The 15,032-nt window shown below is 37.7% G+C and overlaps 1 protein-coding gene across 2 annotated transcripts in view; it reads right to left on the bottom strand.

Moving 5' to 3' along the window:
* Window positions 1–4,371: 4,371 nt before the first annotated feature.
* Window positions 4,372–15,032, bottom strand: part of LOC127417896 (BEN domain-containing protein 4-like) — an 11,109-nt gene continuing 448 nt past the window's right edge. The window contains exons 1-5 of one of the 2 annotated variants that reach the window (XM_051658159.1): window positions 14,786–15,032; window positions 9,599–10,162; window positions 8,872–8,963; window positions 8,247–8,487; window positions 4,372–8,088 (exon numbers count right to left, since the gene is read on the bottom strand). The exon at window positions 14,786–15,032 is cut by the window's right edge and continues 448 nt beyond it. In XM_051658159.1, the coding sequence (XP_051514119.1) occupies window positions 7,841–8,088; window positions 8,247–8,487; window positions 8,872–8,963; window positions 9,599–10,162; window positions 14,786–15,032 (1,392 nt within the window). In that variant the 3' untranslated portion in view covers window positions 4,372–7,840. Of the gene's footprint in view, window positions 8,089–8,246; window positions 8,491–8,871; window positions 8,964–9,598; window positions 10,163–14,785 lie in introns of both variants that reach the window. The other variant, XM_051658158.1, reaches the window with a different exon arrangement.

The following is a 15,032-nucleotide window of genomic DNA, read 5'->3' on the forward strand; positions in this document are numbered from 1 at the left end:
TATTTCTTAAATAATTGATTACTGTTATCATATGATAAGGCATACTGTAATTATTTAATCTGTAGTAAATCAGTCTGTCCCAGGGCTGGACTGGTAATCTGGCCTACCGGGCATTTTCCCGGTGGGCCGACGCACTTTGGGGCCGAGCAGGGGCGGACTGGCCATCGGGAGAACCGGGCCGGCCGCGAAACGGGTTTGAGCTCCACCGCGAATGTGTGAAGCGGGAAATAAGTGGGAAAGAAACTTCTTCAGACTGGAGCCAACACGGTATTGTATGGCAAGCCGATTGAACTAAAAAGCTCCTAGAGTTTCTTGCAGGTGTGTCGCTAGACTTCAGTGTCATCTGGGGGCTTCGCCCACAGGCCATATTGTAATATAAAAATTAGAAGAATCCTTCCTTCCATGACTTAAAAATGACCATCCTACCTGTCAAAAAATAATTATATTAAGCGCAACACTGACACCGGTTCAGAACTTTATATGAGCAAACGTCAGGCGCACAATAAACACATCAAACACATTTTAATTTAAATTGCGGAGGATCAAAGCGAGAATTACAACTTATCGGCTCATTGTACATTGTGCAGAAATGAATGCTAACAATAAAATCACAGTCATTTAACAATTTCAATTTGCAATTGTCATTTATTATAATATTTTGAGGATAAAGTAAAAATAACGAGAAGTCGAAGCAGTATGAGATTAAAATCATAATATTTTGAGAATAAATCGACAAAAGTAACATCAAAGTGTTGTGCTGGACAACAGCAACGTGGAGCGTCTGGGTCGTTACATACAACATCACTAACCATGCAGATAACTTGGCTATGCAACCGAGCTGAATTTGTGGGATTTTGCGAGCTCTCTGTTCGTAAATGAGGAGTGCATTATTACATAAGTTTTCAGCATGTGGGTGCCTGTCAAGGGAGGCACGAGATATAGGCTCGCACTCAAGTGAAGCGAAAAATAATTGGAACTGCTGAGTCCATTTCAAGATATTGTATGTGGTAACATCCCCTCAGTCACAGTACTGTTTAGAGAGGAAAACCCAATAACAACACCGAGCAGGACTGCTCGAATCTGTCTGGTTCTTTCTCCTGAATAAATTACATTTCATACATAACTGCTGCAGAGTCCGGTAACTCTGTGCTGATCCGCCAAAAGACCAAGGAATTCTTATTGCTAAACCCTAAACTAAAGTATGATTTAACTATGTCCTCCACATCCATCTCTTGCATTAATGAATCTGCTGGCTCGGCATCTGTTCTATCGTTGTGATAATGACGCTCTACTTTAATGATATTGATATTTCTACTTTATTTTCACAATGCTAAGACTTTATGCTAATCATTTTGACTTTATTCTCATACGAAATGTAATATCATAATGCTACGATTTTATTCTCAAACTATTACGATTTTAATCTCATAATGCTTCAACTTGATTCTTGTAATTTTTACTTTATTCGCAAAATATTATGACTTTATTATCGAAATCTTAATTTTTTATTTATTTAACATGGCAATAAAATGCTATCGTGGGATCACAGAATAAAGTTAAAAATAACTTTAATTCTTATAAATGCAGCTTGAAACACCTGTGTGGGGTTTCACGACTGTTATTAAACACGATTCCATGTTGTTTTTAACAAAGCAAAGTTTCAGTGCTTGATAAACTGTAAGAGAGGGTTTTTTTCCTTCTTTTGCTCTGGTGTGCAGACTTAAGTGCAATAATTAGACAAGTTCAATGTCATTTAAAAATCAAGGTACCCCAAAGAGGCTATTTAAACACAGCAATTTAACTCCACGCACATGACATGGAAGTGTGAACTAGCATGGGCAGAGCGCATTTACAGGCAGTGACAGTTTGATAATTTTTGTTTGACTTTAATGTGAGATTTTATCATTTTAAGACCTATGTATTGTGCTATTTAGGCTTATAGCTCACTGTGCTGCTATTTTGAGTTGCTTTTGAGGAAATTCCATTGCAATAAACCACGTACCAACTCCCAACTAAACCCGAATAACAAGATGACTGGCGCATGCATTAAAATCTACTTGATGTGTGGATTGTTAAAAACAAATGAAGATTAGAAATGAGGCTTATAGATTATATATTTAGAAATAAGGCTTGCATAATAAAAACCTCAGTGCCTCTGATGCGGAAAAGCTGCACCCCTGTGAGCGAAAATAGGAAGCTCCCACACGAGGCGTTCGTAACCATTCGTCTGATGAACTTGAGCATGAACAGCAGGTAAAAGCCAAAGTGCGAACAGTCAGTTAATGCAAGTTGGGCTCACTGATTGGAATTCATTTACATTTGAAGCCAGAATTGAAGCCTGCCTTGTTGCTTTTGTACCCTGATGTAATGAACATTAAGCCTTATTTTTTTTTTTCTCATCACAAAAAAACAAAACAAAAACATTCGGGCCCATTAACAAAAGATCCGGGGCTTCAGCCCTATGAGCCAGGGTCTAGCTACGCCACTGGTTACTTGTCAAAATTACATTTTGCACACAGGCGCTTCTAAGAATCGAAAACATCATTGGCTGAGAGGGGTGTAAACATTTATGGATGCACTGATTGAATTCATTGATCTGTCAAAGAAATTTCGATGCATCGATTACAGAATTAAGGATTTATTATCATTACTGTGTTAATACCCAATGTGACAGTCTCATATTACATACAGTATTACTATTCAAATTACTATTGCATAATATAATATAATAAAAATATATATAAAAATGTATATTTTTTAATCTTTATATAAAAATATAATATAAAATATGAGTTCAAAAAACCAACAAAGTAAATGTAAAATTGACATATTTGAAGTATTTAGAAATATTTTGATATTTCAAACATTATTTTTCATGTCATTCATAAGTTTTTAAACCTTTAAAATTAAATTCATATATCCCTATTTTATTAAATGATTTATATATTTGAAGTTAAAAATGTAAAAATTATTTCTTAAGGTGTATGAAGCACACATGCACCTTAAGAAATATTACAATTAATATGACAATTAATCGTGAAACCTAAAGAGACAATTAATCATCATAGCCATAAAACAGACAATTAATCGTCATAATCACAATTATTTGTTTGACAATTAATCATCTGCCAAATTTCATAATCATAATAGCCCTTTTGTTAGTTAAGGAATCGTAATTGTATTGAATCACTGTCAGAGCGATTCGTTACACCCTTGGTGGCTGAGACCCCCCCCCCCCCCCATATTTTACTATTATTATTCACTATGAATGCATAGAAATAAAAAAAAAAACAAAGAAAGTACAAAGAGTACAAAGATGTTCAAAAACAATAAAAAGTAAAAAAGTGTTCATAAACAATAAAAAGTTAATAATAAAAAAAATGTCTTTCATTATATATTTTATTTTCTACACACAAGGGGCATTTCTTGCCTATGATTATTCACCCATAAAGTGAAATAGTGTAACCTAATTTTCTGGTTGGATGGATGGTCCAGGGGTGTACTCTCCCGTGAGATGTTTTACAACAAAAGCATTTGTTTCTGGTGACTTTAGGAGCAGCACTTTTACATTTCCTTGAATACATTGTGAAGCATTAATGTAACTATGCTTACAGTATTCACGTGACCAAGTTTCTCACAATGACCTTTCAAAAAAAAAAGAAACAAAAAGTATCCTGCTGTGGTACCATGGTACAGTGATGGTAATACCATGATATTTACATGCTAAATAAGGTACGAAAAAACATGGAAATGCGATGGTACATTTTGGTAATTTATGCATTCGTGTAGGCCTACTGTTAGTGATTTGATACTCTTTTGGTCGGAAAATGTGTTTACTGCAGTAACGAGACACTTCTTTGCTGCACACGCAGGTGTTGAATTTACTGAGAATCTTCTCAAAAGTAACGCTGGGGGATTTTAAGATAACTGTGCTTGCCATAGTATTGAGTTTAGTGCAGTGCAGTGATGATGATTGTAGATGTGTGTGTGCGTGCGCATGTGTGTGTGTGTGTGTGTGTGTGTGTGGAGGAGTGCAGGGGTGGGGTCTGCAGCTGACAATTGATGCAATCTCCACTCAACCATCCCATGATGAAAATAACTTTTTTTCTGGCTAAATGCCTGGAAATGCCTGAATTATATAACAAACTAATTTGAGGATAGAAATGTATTTTATTTACAAACAGTGGACCATAGAGTGATTAGGCCCAACTGTAAAACCAAAATGTAATATGGAAACAAGTGTCTGTAATTACTGTCAAGAGATATCTAAATCATAAACTTATTTAAATCCATCATTGTTTATATTAATATGCTGTTACTTCTGCATATAATTTGATTGTGTACAGCTTACTTGGCAGACATTATTCACTCTGCAGTGAATTTGACAGCCTTCGTTTTGGTTTCACAAAAAACGTTGCAATGGCTTTATTTTGTTTCATTGTCCGCATTTGTGTCCACATTACATAAATGCATCCTCTGTTTGAAAAGAAAATGTCATTAACAAGTAAAGGAAAAAACAGTCTTATCACTTTAGCTGGGGTTCACAGTGTTGACACGTTCTAGAGGACTAATAATTTCCAATCAACATGGATTTGTACAATCACAACAGGTTACATATCACAACAACAAAGGCTTTTATATGTCTGGTAGTCAAACGCAACTTCAACTTGGATAAATTATTTATAAGACATTATGCCACTTTAACGGCTGACTGGGAATCCCTGTTATTTAAACCTGAAACTGAATTGTGGAAACCTCAGGGGTTAAATTAAGAGAGCATTGTTAGTAGCTGATGAATGGTGTCTCAGATCTTCAAATATGAAACTCCCAGGACAATCACAAGTCTGTGACGTGGTGAGTGGCAGATTTCAATGCTGGGAATTCCCCACCATCAGACAACTAATGAAGCATATAGAAAATGTATTCAAAATGTATTAAGCAGGGACTAAAAAAGGTTCAAGGAACGAAAACTGAAAACGAACTAAATTTTTAGCAGAACGTAACCGAAAAGCAGAACAAAGTGATTTTCAGTTGTTCCAGAGTGAAAATTGTATTTTTAAATGCTTGTAACTGGTTATAACAGGTTAATTTTTTTACGATTTTTTTTTTTCATGAAACTAAAGGCTAAATGGTTTATTTTGGAATTACGCCATTTCATGTTGCCTGAAAAAATGAAACATGTGCTTTGATCCTGAAGGAAACTGCTGCATTACATATTTCTTTGCCTAATTGCCTGTTGTGGATGTAGCATTCTGTGAATGAAGACCTTTTTAACAACTATGTATAATTACTGCATATACTGTACATGCATGACTAATCCAGATACAAGGGAAACATTATTAGAGGTAAAAAGTATATTTCTCAGTTGTTTCCAAGTCTTCACTGAATTATTGTTAGATATGATGCAGTAATACAGATTTGATGCCGTCTGGTTTTGACAGATACAGATCTGAAAATAAAATTATACTTAACTGTTAATTAACTGCTTGTTATGATTTCTATGCTGATAAATCCACCACACTGGAAAAAACTGTATTGCTTATTTTCACTTATTTTGGTGAGGCAAGTGGCTTGTTTTTCCAGACCAGGTTGCTTGTTTCTCTTGGGAGCTCTGGCAACACTGCAACTGGTATTTCACCCACCCCTTAGTGCAGAGTACTGTCATTTTTAAAGACCCGTTATAAACCGTTCTTTTATTTTGTTCTAACCGGTAACCTTTTGGAAAGGAGGCTGCGGAACATCTGAACCGGAATGAAAAAAAAAAATACAGTTTTTGCTCAGAACGAACTGAAATGAAAAACATTTCATTTTTAGTCCCTGGTATTAAGTATTAAGTTGCCTTTGACTGATTTCTACCAAACATTTTACAATGACCTGGATGTATGAACATTTTCACAGACAGAGATGTTCTGCAATTGGGTATCTTAACTTGTCTAAGGCATTAATTTTGTTTCTTTTGTTTGAAAACAACAAACAGCCAGAAGCCACTAATGTAAGGAATAGGGTACAATGGGGCTAAAGGCTCCTCTGATTTTATTTTCTCCCAAAACACTAAATAGTAACAAAAACTACCACAGGACTTTCCTAAACACCTGTTTGTCACTATGCACTGCAAAATATTTCTGATCCATGAGATCTTTGCATATGGTAATTTGATAAAAAAAATTGTAAATGTTGCAAATTTATGTATCTAATGAAAAACCCTGAAATTAACACATTTCTTTTCAGACAAAATACTTATTTATCATTTTCAGTTTTGTTTAAGGTCATTAAATCAAACATTTTTCAATAGCTGTCCAAAAAGTGAATGGATAGTATTGGGGTAAAAAGCCCCCCTGTAGCAGTGGCTAAAGGCCCCTTTTAAACACACTGTTTTTCTTAAATTGGGTGAATAGATTTGTTCTGAAAAATGTTCAGAGTGGCCTAATAGTGACTAATCCAATCATAATGAAGATTAATTTGTTCATAGAATACTTGAGATGTTGTGAAATGACAAATGTGATTGAAATAAACAGGAAATGGTTGACTTTTTCTTAAGTAGTTATTTTGAGTAAGTATTATCCTAATTTGTTACAACCTTCCATGATTATTTCTTTTCACACAAATGGTGTTGCTCCATCAATATTTAAAAATAAATAAATAATATATGTAATTTGTTATATTTTGTGACCCTCCCCCCCCCCAAAAAACCAAACAAACAAAATAAAATTTGTCCTTAAGGTGTGCCTTTAGCCCCATTGTACCCTACCATCAGATTATCAGCAGTCTCATTTGGCAGTATTTGTAATTCTTAGTGGTGTCATTTTTAAGGCATTGTTTTATGTATTAAACAGCATTGCACCAAATGGGCATATTTTACAGCTGAAGTATTTAGGGTTGATCCTGCAAAGACTCAAAAATCTTACATTTAAAACATGATCTTTGTGGTGCCTGAAAAACTAGAATCAAGAAGCAGCAACACAAATTACAAACAACAACATAGCCTCCGTACTGGATTTCTAGTAAAGTAAAGAGTAAAGATGAGGAAGCCACATTAGCCTTATCTCCACAGTCACAGATGCGCACGAATTGTAGAGTTGGTAATAGTGATTTGATTTGATCCTGCAGCCATCATGAAACTGATTTTTGCAACATCAAAGTTTTTATAAACATTACAGATTATTCAACATCACAAGTTAAAATAGGGAGTGGCACTTTAAATTCAGCCTTATCTGAGAAAATAACTGAATATTGTAATAGCACCTTCATTTATAGGCCATCTGCATGAATACACAAGGAAGCTCTCGTTGTTTACAATGACAAAGTAACTATGAATACATTCATGTTGCTACAGTGGATCACATTCTTAATCACATTCAATGGAACAAATGGGGAGACAGATATGAAATGAAGCATGATAAACCTGATTTTTCATAAATGATGCCACTGTGTACTGAATTACAGCAGAAAATAAAGCCAAAGTCCATTAAAAAAAATACAGATTAGAAAAATCAAGTACTGTTAATGTGATCTATATGACTATGACTGCCACTGTCTTATGTGTTGCCATGAAGAAAGCTAGCAGAATTCAACCAACTCTGCTGCCCATCAACCATTTAACATTGACAGGGGAAAAGCGTATAAACGGAATGTTTACCATTTTGTCATCACATTAGGGAAGAATAAGGATTACACTCTGCAATACAGCAGAATGACATTGAACATTGGTTCAAAAAAGACCTTTACCATCAAGTAAGTTCTGTGAACTGTCCGTATGATCCAAACCATATTGACAGCAAAGGAATCCCCCCTCACCTTGATCCATGACTTGAATACTGAACTTAAGGCGTACGAGTCTTCTTTAGTCCCCCAGGCTGTTCTGTGAGCCCTTCAGATAGAGCTCATCTTGAGAGAGCTGTGAGAGAGAGTCGTAGCTCTCCATGTATAAACTGCCACTGCTGCTGCTACAGCTGCCCCCATTGCCCAGGAATGTGCCAACTGCCCGTCCCTGCCGCGCGTGCCCCACTGCATCACTGAAGACTTTATTTATCTGCTCCTCAGACGGCATCCACCAGTCAGGATTAGAAGCACAGTGCATCCGGATAAACTCTAAAAGAGAGGGGAGTGTGTTTGTATATGTAAGTATGAGTGTGAGACATATACAAGATAGAAATGGAGATGCTACATTAAGTTTCCATAAATATTGCACTGATAATCTGATTAAAACCATCTGGCTTTGGGCCACCCTGCTGATTTTAGTTCGTTACCTCTGAGACAGGTGACCTTGACAGGGTTCAGAGGACGTCTCTCCGGTCCCGTTTCCCCTGTGTGAACTGAACGCTTCCTCTTCCCCAAGCCACATGAGTACTTCAGCTCATCTGTGGTGAACACAAACCGGATCAGGTAACGCAGGAGCCGTCTGCCATCTTTCTTTGAGGAATTGACTGCCTCGTCCCATTGCTTATTGGTAATGAAGAGAGGATAGTTCCCCAGAAGCTGCTTACTGCCCTGCTTAGAAAAGATAAAGATCATAAGATTTTAAATTATGTACGAGAAAAACATTGTTAATGGTGTCTCTAATCTTTAGTGCTCTTATGTTCTTTAATTGTGCAACATTTAAACAGATATTGCACTAAATATTGTGCCTAAAAACAAGCAAATGCATTAAAACAAATAAATAACACTAAATTGAAACCTTACCTGAATACTACAATATTCTGCTGGTTTTGTTCTACATAACAGTGCATCAAAGTGATATTTTCATAACCCCAGATCAGACCTTAATTTGAATGAAAGTTTCACTTCATGTACCATTGGTTACAGTTTCTTGCATAAGCTGGTATCACTGTGGTTTTCGGCACTAAAACAGCACAAAAAGGCCTTATGTCTCACCTCAGTAAGCTGCTCTTCAGGCTGGGGCTGCACAAACTGATTGTAGTGTTGAAGAACATTCTTAAAGAAGTCCAGAACATTCTGGCAAGGAGCTGTTGCAAAAGAAGGCAAAACCAGCAACACTTTTTGATTGAAGAACTTATAACTTAAGTTAAACCAGTGTGTTTTGGCACAGCTGTTGCAAACAAACTAATGCAAAACTAAAATTAATGCACTTTTTACACTTTTGTTTTAGTTCTTTTGGCACTCTATGTGGCCTTGAAAAAGCTTTTTTACTCTACAGAATGGTGGTCCCCCTTCGTGGTGGCTGCCATATTCTGATCACAAGACTAAGCAAACACAAATCACTTTATCTCAGTAACACCCTTTTGGTTGAGGAATAAATTAATGGGTGACAATTTGTGAACAATGTTTTTCTACACTGGCAAGCAAACCTAAAACTTTTGCATGATGCTGGAACCATGCCAATAGGTAGGGTTGCCACTTTTGAAGTTGTAAAATACGGGACACTCTCTGTAAAGTTGTTGAGGGGGTGGGGGTGAATGGGGAATGTATGTGACATTTTCAGATGGCCCCTTACCACATCCTTCAAAATTATTTATTGGTTTGTATGTATATTTATTTATATATTTTATTTTTCCTTCACCTCTACTTCTTGTTTTTATGACTCAGTGATTGTATTCATTAGAAATAATATAATCTGGCTTTATATGTGCTAGTTTAATACCTGGTATGCTGCCCAGTTTGTGTCTCAGTTCCTCGTTCTCCTGTTGTAGACTAAGAACTTCCTGTTCCAGCTCTATGCAGCGTGGACAACATCCTTCCTCTTCCTCGTCTTCCTCAGGCAGTGTAGACGAAGGGTGTCCATATGACTCAGACGGTGCTGGTGACGCCCAACCACCCAAGTTCTGTCCAGGTGACCCTGATACTGCTGGCTCAGCATCTACTGGCCGGCACCTTTCACTGTCTGATGACTGTGTTCCAGAGAGCAGGTAGTTCTGCAGAGACTCTGTGAAAATCCGGAGGAAAGTGGAAGTCTGCTGCTGGTTCCAGTGGTTCCCCCGTTGGTTCCCCTCACTTGCATTCTCCAGGGATGATGACTCTGGTCTGGGCTTGGTACTGAGCCTATCTCCTGAAGATATGCAGCTGTCCTCTTGTTTTATGAGAGTGGAGATGGATGAAGATGGAGGAACCATGGAGGGCTGGGGCTCAAGGAGCCGTCCGTTGCTGTTGAGGAGGCTGAGGACTCGACTGCACTGCTGGGCAAAAGCATCCAATATGAGCCGGTTTTCTGTGAGGGGGAATAAAGATCACACACACAATTCAGTATAACATTGCTAATGCCCCAGAAAGCCAAAATACTGTTATTCTACAGACTTGGGTTTTTTCCCAAATCCCTAAACTAAGATCAGAATTTCTAATTGTAAGTTGTAAGTTGTAACCTGTCCTAGAGCTTTCAGTCTACATCCACCAAATTTGGCACAGACCTTCAGACTGTTCTGCTTTGAGTTGCTATGTTTTTTTAAAACTCTTCCGCCATTTTCATAACCAACAACTGAAAATCCCACAAATCCCATTCATTTCTATTGATAGAATGTTTAAACCAATCTAGCAAAACACTAACAACTAGCTGGAACACGATAGCAATGCATAGCAACCAATCAAAATACCATAGCAATAATCTAGAACTCACTAGCAACAAATAGCAACCAGCCTGAATATCCTAGCAACCACTTGGTAATACACTGTCTGTCTGTATAACCTTTAAACTTCAAACTTTTAAAGCTATTTTAAACAAGGCTTTATCAAGCCAACATCAAAGGTTGTCCTGACAAACTTTTCCTATCTAGTTATATTCACATTACATTTATGCATTTGGCAGATGCTTTGACCCAAACCAACTTACAGTGCATTCAAGCTACAGTATACATTTTTTCGGTTTGTGTGTTCCTAGGAAATCAAACCACGCATTTGGCATTGCGAGCACCATGTTCAACCAACAGAGCTACAGGAACACATCAGTTTTCATTAATGTTGCTTGCTGGCATTGTCTGTGTGTATTGCTTGAAATTTACATTTAATCTTTTGCCTTTTTTTTTAAAATTTTCTCTCCATTTTCTCCCCAATTTGGCATGCCCTATTCCCAATGTGCTCTAGGTCCTCGTGGTGGCGTAGTGACTCGCCTCAAACCGGGTGGCAGAGGACGAATCTCAGTTGCGTCTAAAACCGTCAATCTGCGTATTTTATCACGTGGCTTATTAAGCACGTTACCGTGGAGACATAGTGTGTGTGGAGGCTTCACGCTATTCTCCGCGGCATCCACGCACAATTCACCACGTGCCCCACCGAGAGCGAGAACCACATTAGAGTGACCACGAGGAGGTTAGCCCATGTGACTCTACCCTCCCTAGCAACCGGGCCAATTTGGTTGCTTAGGAGACCTGGCTGGAGTCACTCAGCTCGCCCTGGATTCAAACTCGCGACTCCAGGGTGGTAGTCAGCATCAATACTCGCTGAGCTACCCAGGCCCCCGTATTTTTTGCCCTTTTCAACTATTGCACTTCCTTTTTTCATATTAGACTGTGACTAGATAATCTCTAGGTAAATAATGCAATAAAGGGCTGCAACAAAAAGCTAAATAATATTTAGAAACACACCAATGCTTTGGCCAAACATCGGCATTGGTTGATAAACACAATTAACTGCACAATCAGACATCGGCTGATTATTTAAAAACAGGCGATGATCAGGGTTGATTATTTCCCGTCAAAAGGGAACATACATTTTTTTTTTGCTTATGCTAAAGTGGCGGCTGCTTCAGCTAAAAAGGGACAAGATTCATCAATCATAAAAATATATAAAAATATTAAGAAATCTTACCAATTTATTTTGAGTCTAACAAGAGGCTATGCAGAATTCAGTTAGAGCAAGTTAAGAATGTTAATGTGAGTTATTAATGTGCTTTTTGTTTCAGTGTTTTGTTTATAACTGAGACCAGTTACTCATGGAAACATGGAAGACATGTAGAGACAATGTAGTAAGATAATTATTTATATTTCTTTTAAAGGTGTGTAACTAATTATCAGTGATGTGAAAGAAGGTTAAAATGCAGAACCACCAAACTGTCGATGGTGTAATGGCAGATGTTGTTCTAGATGTTGTCCACATATCAGTATCAACACACACAGTGCATCCCTACTAATAAAACAATATATATAAAACATTTATTTTTACATTTTAGCCCAGTTTCGCTGCAGCTTTGCTTTGACTTTTAAAGAGTACTGTCTTTGCTTTTTCGTCACGTCTTTCTTGTTCTCTATGTGCTCTTTCCATCCTCTCTCTATCTGTAAATCAGCAACTTGAAGCCTAAAGATTGAGGAGATACTGTAGGAGATACAGATCTGCACACACATACACACCAGTGTCTCGTTTACGTGCTGTCACTGTTCTAATAAACACTATTAATATCTTCCAAATCCCCTTGATATGAAGAGAAGAACCGGGGAGATTAATAAAACAAAAATGCTGAGTGACCAACCGACCGCAACCAATTATTCTCTCTCCCCACAGCTGTGTGGCCACGCCCTGATGCAGAATGATTATGAATATGCCACCCTCACACAAAGACACAGGGCAGACAATTATCAGTTCAGCCCGTTGCTGTGGCACCCGTATGTATGAATGATGAGCGTGAGTAGATCTATCTGCTGTCGCCTGGATGTGTCTATCAGGCTTAAGCAGACGTGGCGATTTATTAACATGCACCACATCTCTGTTTACCATCAGCAAGAAGGATTTGAAATCTTTTTCATCTATCTTTCCCTCTCCCTCCTCCTTTTCTGCTGTCTTTATCTCTATCCTTTCACTTCCCCTCTTTCCATCTCTCCCTGCCTCTCTTTTTTCCTGTTATGCCACGCAGAGTCAGCCTCATGAAATTTCATTAAACACAACATGTGCCGCAGAACACAATTTATGAGCCACATTTGTTTTTAATCACAATCCCTTTGGAGGAGCTTTTAAATGTAATTTGGATTATTGCACTGATCTCAGAGCTGTGTCCTTGAGTGTCTACAGCTCTTTTCCCTGGGGCTGGAAAGATGAATCCATTAGTACTTTACAATTGTCCAGAACTCCCAAACAGGCGCATGATCTTTGGTGGAAAGATCTACTATATAAATCCAAACACATCAATAAATATTTAGCAAACAACTTTTATCTAAACAATGCACAGGTAAATTTAAAAATGGACTCTGCATGTTGCATATTGCATGAAATATAAGTCAAGACATAAGCAAAAAGGACTGATGTTGATCTTAAACCTTTCCATTTCCAGTATAAAGCTAATTACTCAGTGCCTTTTGATTCTGTAGTATCTGAACAGTTGGTTTTATCCATCCATTTGGAATAAACCCATGTATCAACCTAACCGATCAATAGAGTGTGTAAACATAACAAGAAGCTGTTGTGTGACATATTGTCGCATATTAGATGAAAACGATGTCCAGCGACGTCATTGGCTGTAATGAAGGTCGTACGAATTCATACGAATGCAGTCGTACGATATCATATGAATTAGCCAAATTTAGAAAAGTCATACGAATCCTTACGATTTTGCTGTGAGAGTGTGTTGGACAAAGTGACAAATGACAAAACTCTGGCAAGCTGATGAGAAACACTTACCACTGAAGTTGACAAGTCTGGTTAAATCATGAAGGGTAACACTTTATTTTGATGGTCCCAAATAGATATTTAACTGACTATAAGTGACTTATCAACTGGCTTGCTATAGCTAGTAAACAGTGTTTCAACAAACATTCAGTAGACTTTCAGTAGCCTGTATATAGATCTCTATTAATGACCTACTTACTTTATCAACTAACTTGCTATAGTTAGCAAACAGTGTTTCAACAAACATTCAGTAGACTTTCAGTAGCCTGTATATAGATCTCTATTAATGACCTACTTACTTTATCAACTAACTTGCTATAGTTAGCAAACAGTGTTTCAACAAACATTCAGTAGACTTTCAGTAGCCTGTATTTAGATCTCTATTAATGACCTACTTACATTATTGTTGAGAACATCAGTTCATTAAAAGGTCATTAATAAAGATCTGAAAGTCTACTGAATGTTTGTTGAAACACTGTTTACTAGCTATAGCAAGTCAGTTGATAAGTCACTTATAGTCGGTTAAATATCTATTTGGGACCATCAAAATAAAGTGTTACCCCATGAAGTTGTTGAGAAAGACACTTCCCACAAATGCATGCTGGGAGTATTGCATGCAGTAGCCTACATAGAAAAAAAGTCTCATGCACTTATGTGCTTCAGATTTCCTATGATCATGGGGCCAATTTGATCATTTTCATATAAAACTCTACATTACACCCTCATTACTGATCCTCATTAATACATTTTGTTCTATTTTGGTAATACTGGAGATCAGTAGTGTTCCTTTCAGCAATGACCTAAATACATTATGTGTCTCTACTTACAAGCTGATCATTTTCTACCCACATAATGATGCAAGATATGTATAATATCATCTCAACAGGCTATAGAACATTAATTACTTAGTAGATGAAAATTATTTAATTATTAGTGCATTGTTGTTGTTTTCAGCCATTAATATGTTTATTTTCAGGTCACAAATGTTGTATCAGATATGAAATTAAACACGTCGACTGCAACCTGCTTTAATTGACTAAATGAGTCGCATAATTTGGGCGTGGGCCTCCAAATTATGGACGTCTTTGCGTCTAATGATGAAAAATAAATGCATGCAGAAAAACATGCATCAGCAAAATGCTCATTCTTCATTGTGTCAAATAGGTTAGACACTTTAGTTTGTAGCTACTTCAGTTTCTTGATAAAATCATGGCTTAAACTTTCTGGGGTCAATTTGTACAGTTACCTGAGCTTATTCCGTAAGTGCAGTCTGGAGACTGGACAAGCTCGGCGCGACCCGCCGGGTATCTGCTGGACACCAGGCCGGCAACCCTCCTCTGGCTGCCAAATGATGCCGCCGCCGCCGCCGCTGTTGCGCTCCCCGCGGATGATGCTCCGCTGGATGTCGCGACTCTGCTGCTGCTGCTGCTGCTGCTGCTGGGCCTGATTTCGCAGGGGAGACGGTGCTGCTGACTGCTGCTGATGGACAGGGA

Source organism: Myxocyprinus asiaticus, chromosome 27 (assembly GCF_019703515.2).
Source record: "Myxocyprinus asiaticus isolate MX2 ecotype Aquarium Trade chromosome 27, UBuf_Myxa_2, whole genome shotgun sequence".
NCBI classification, from domain to species: domain Eukaryota; kingdom Metazoa; phylum Chordata; class Actinopteri; order Cypriniformes; family Catostomidae; genus Myxocyprinus; species Myxocyprinus asiaticus.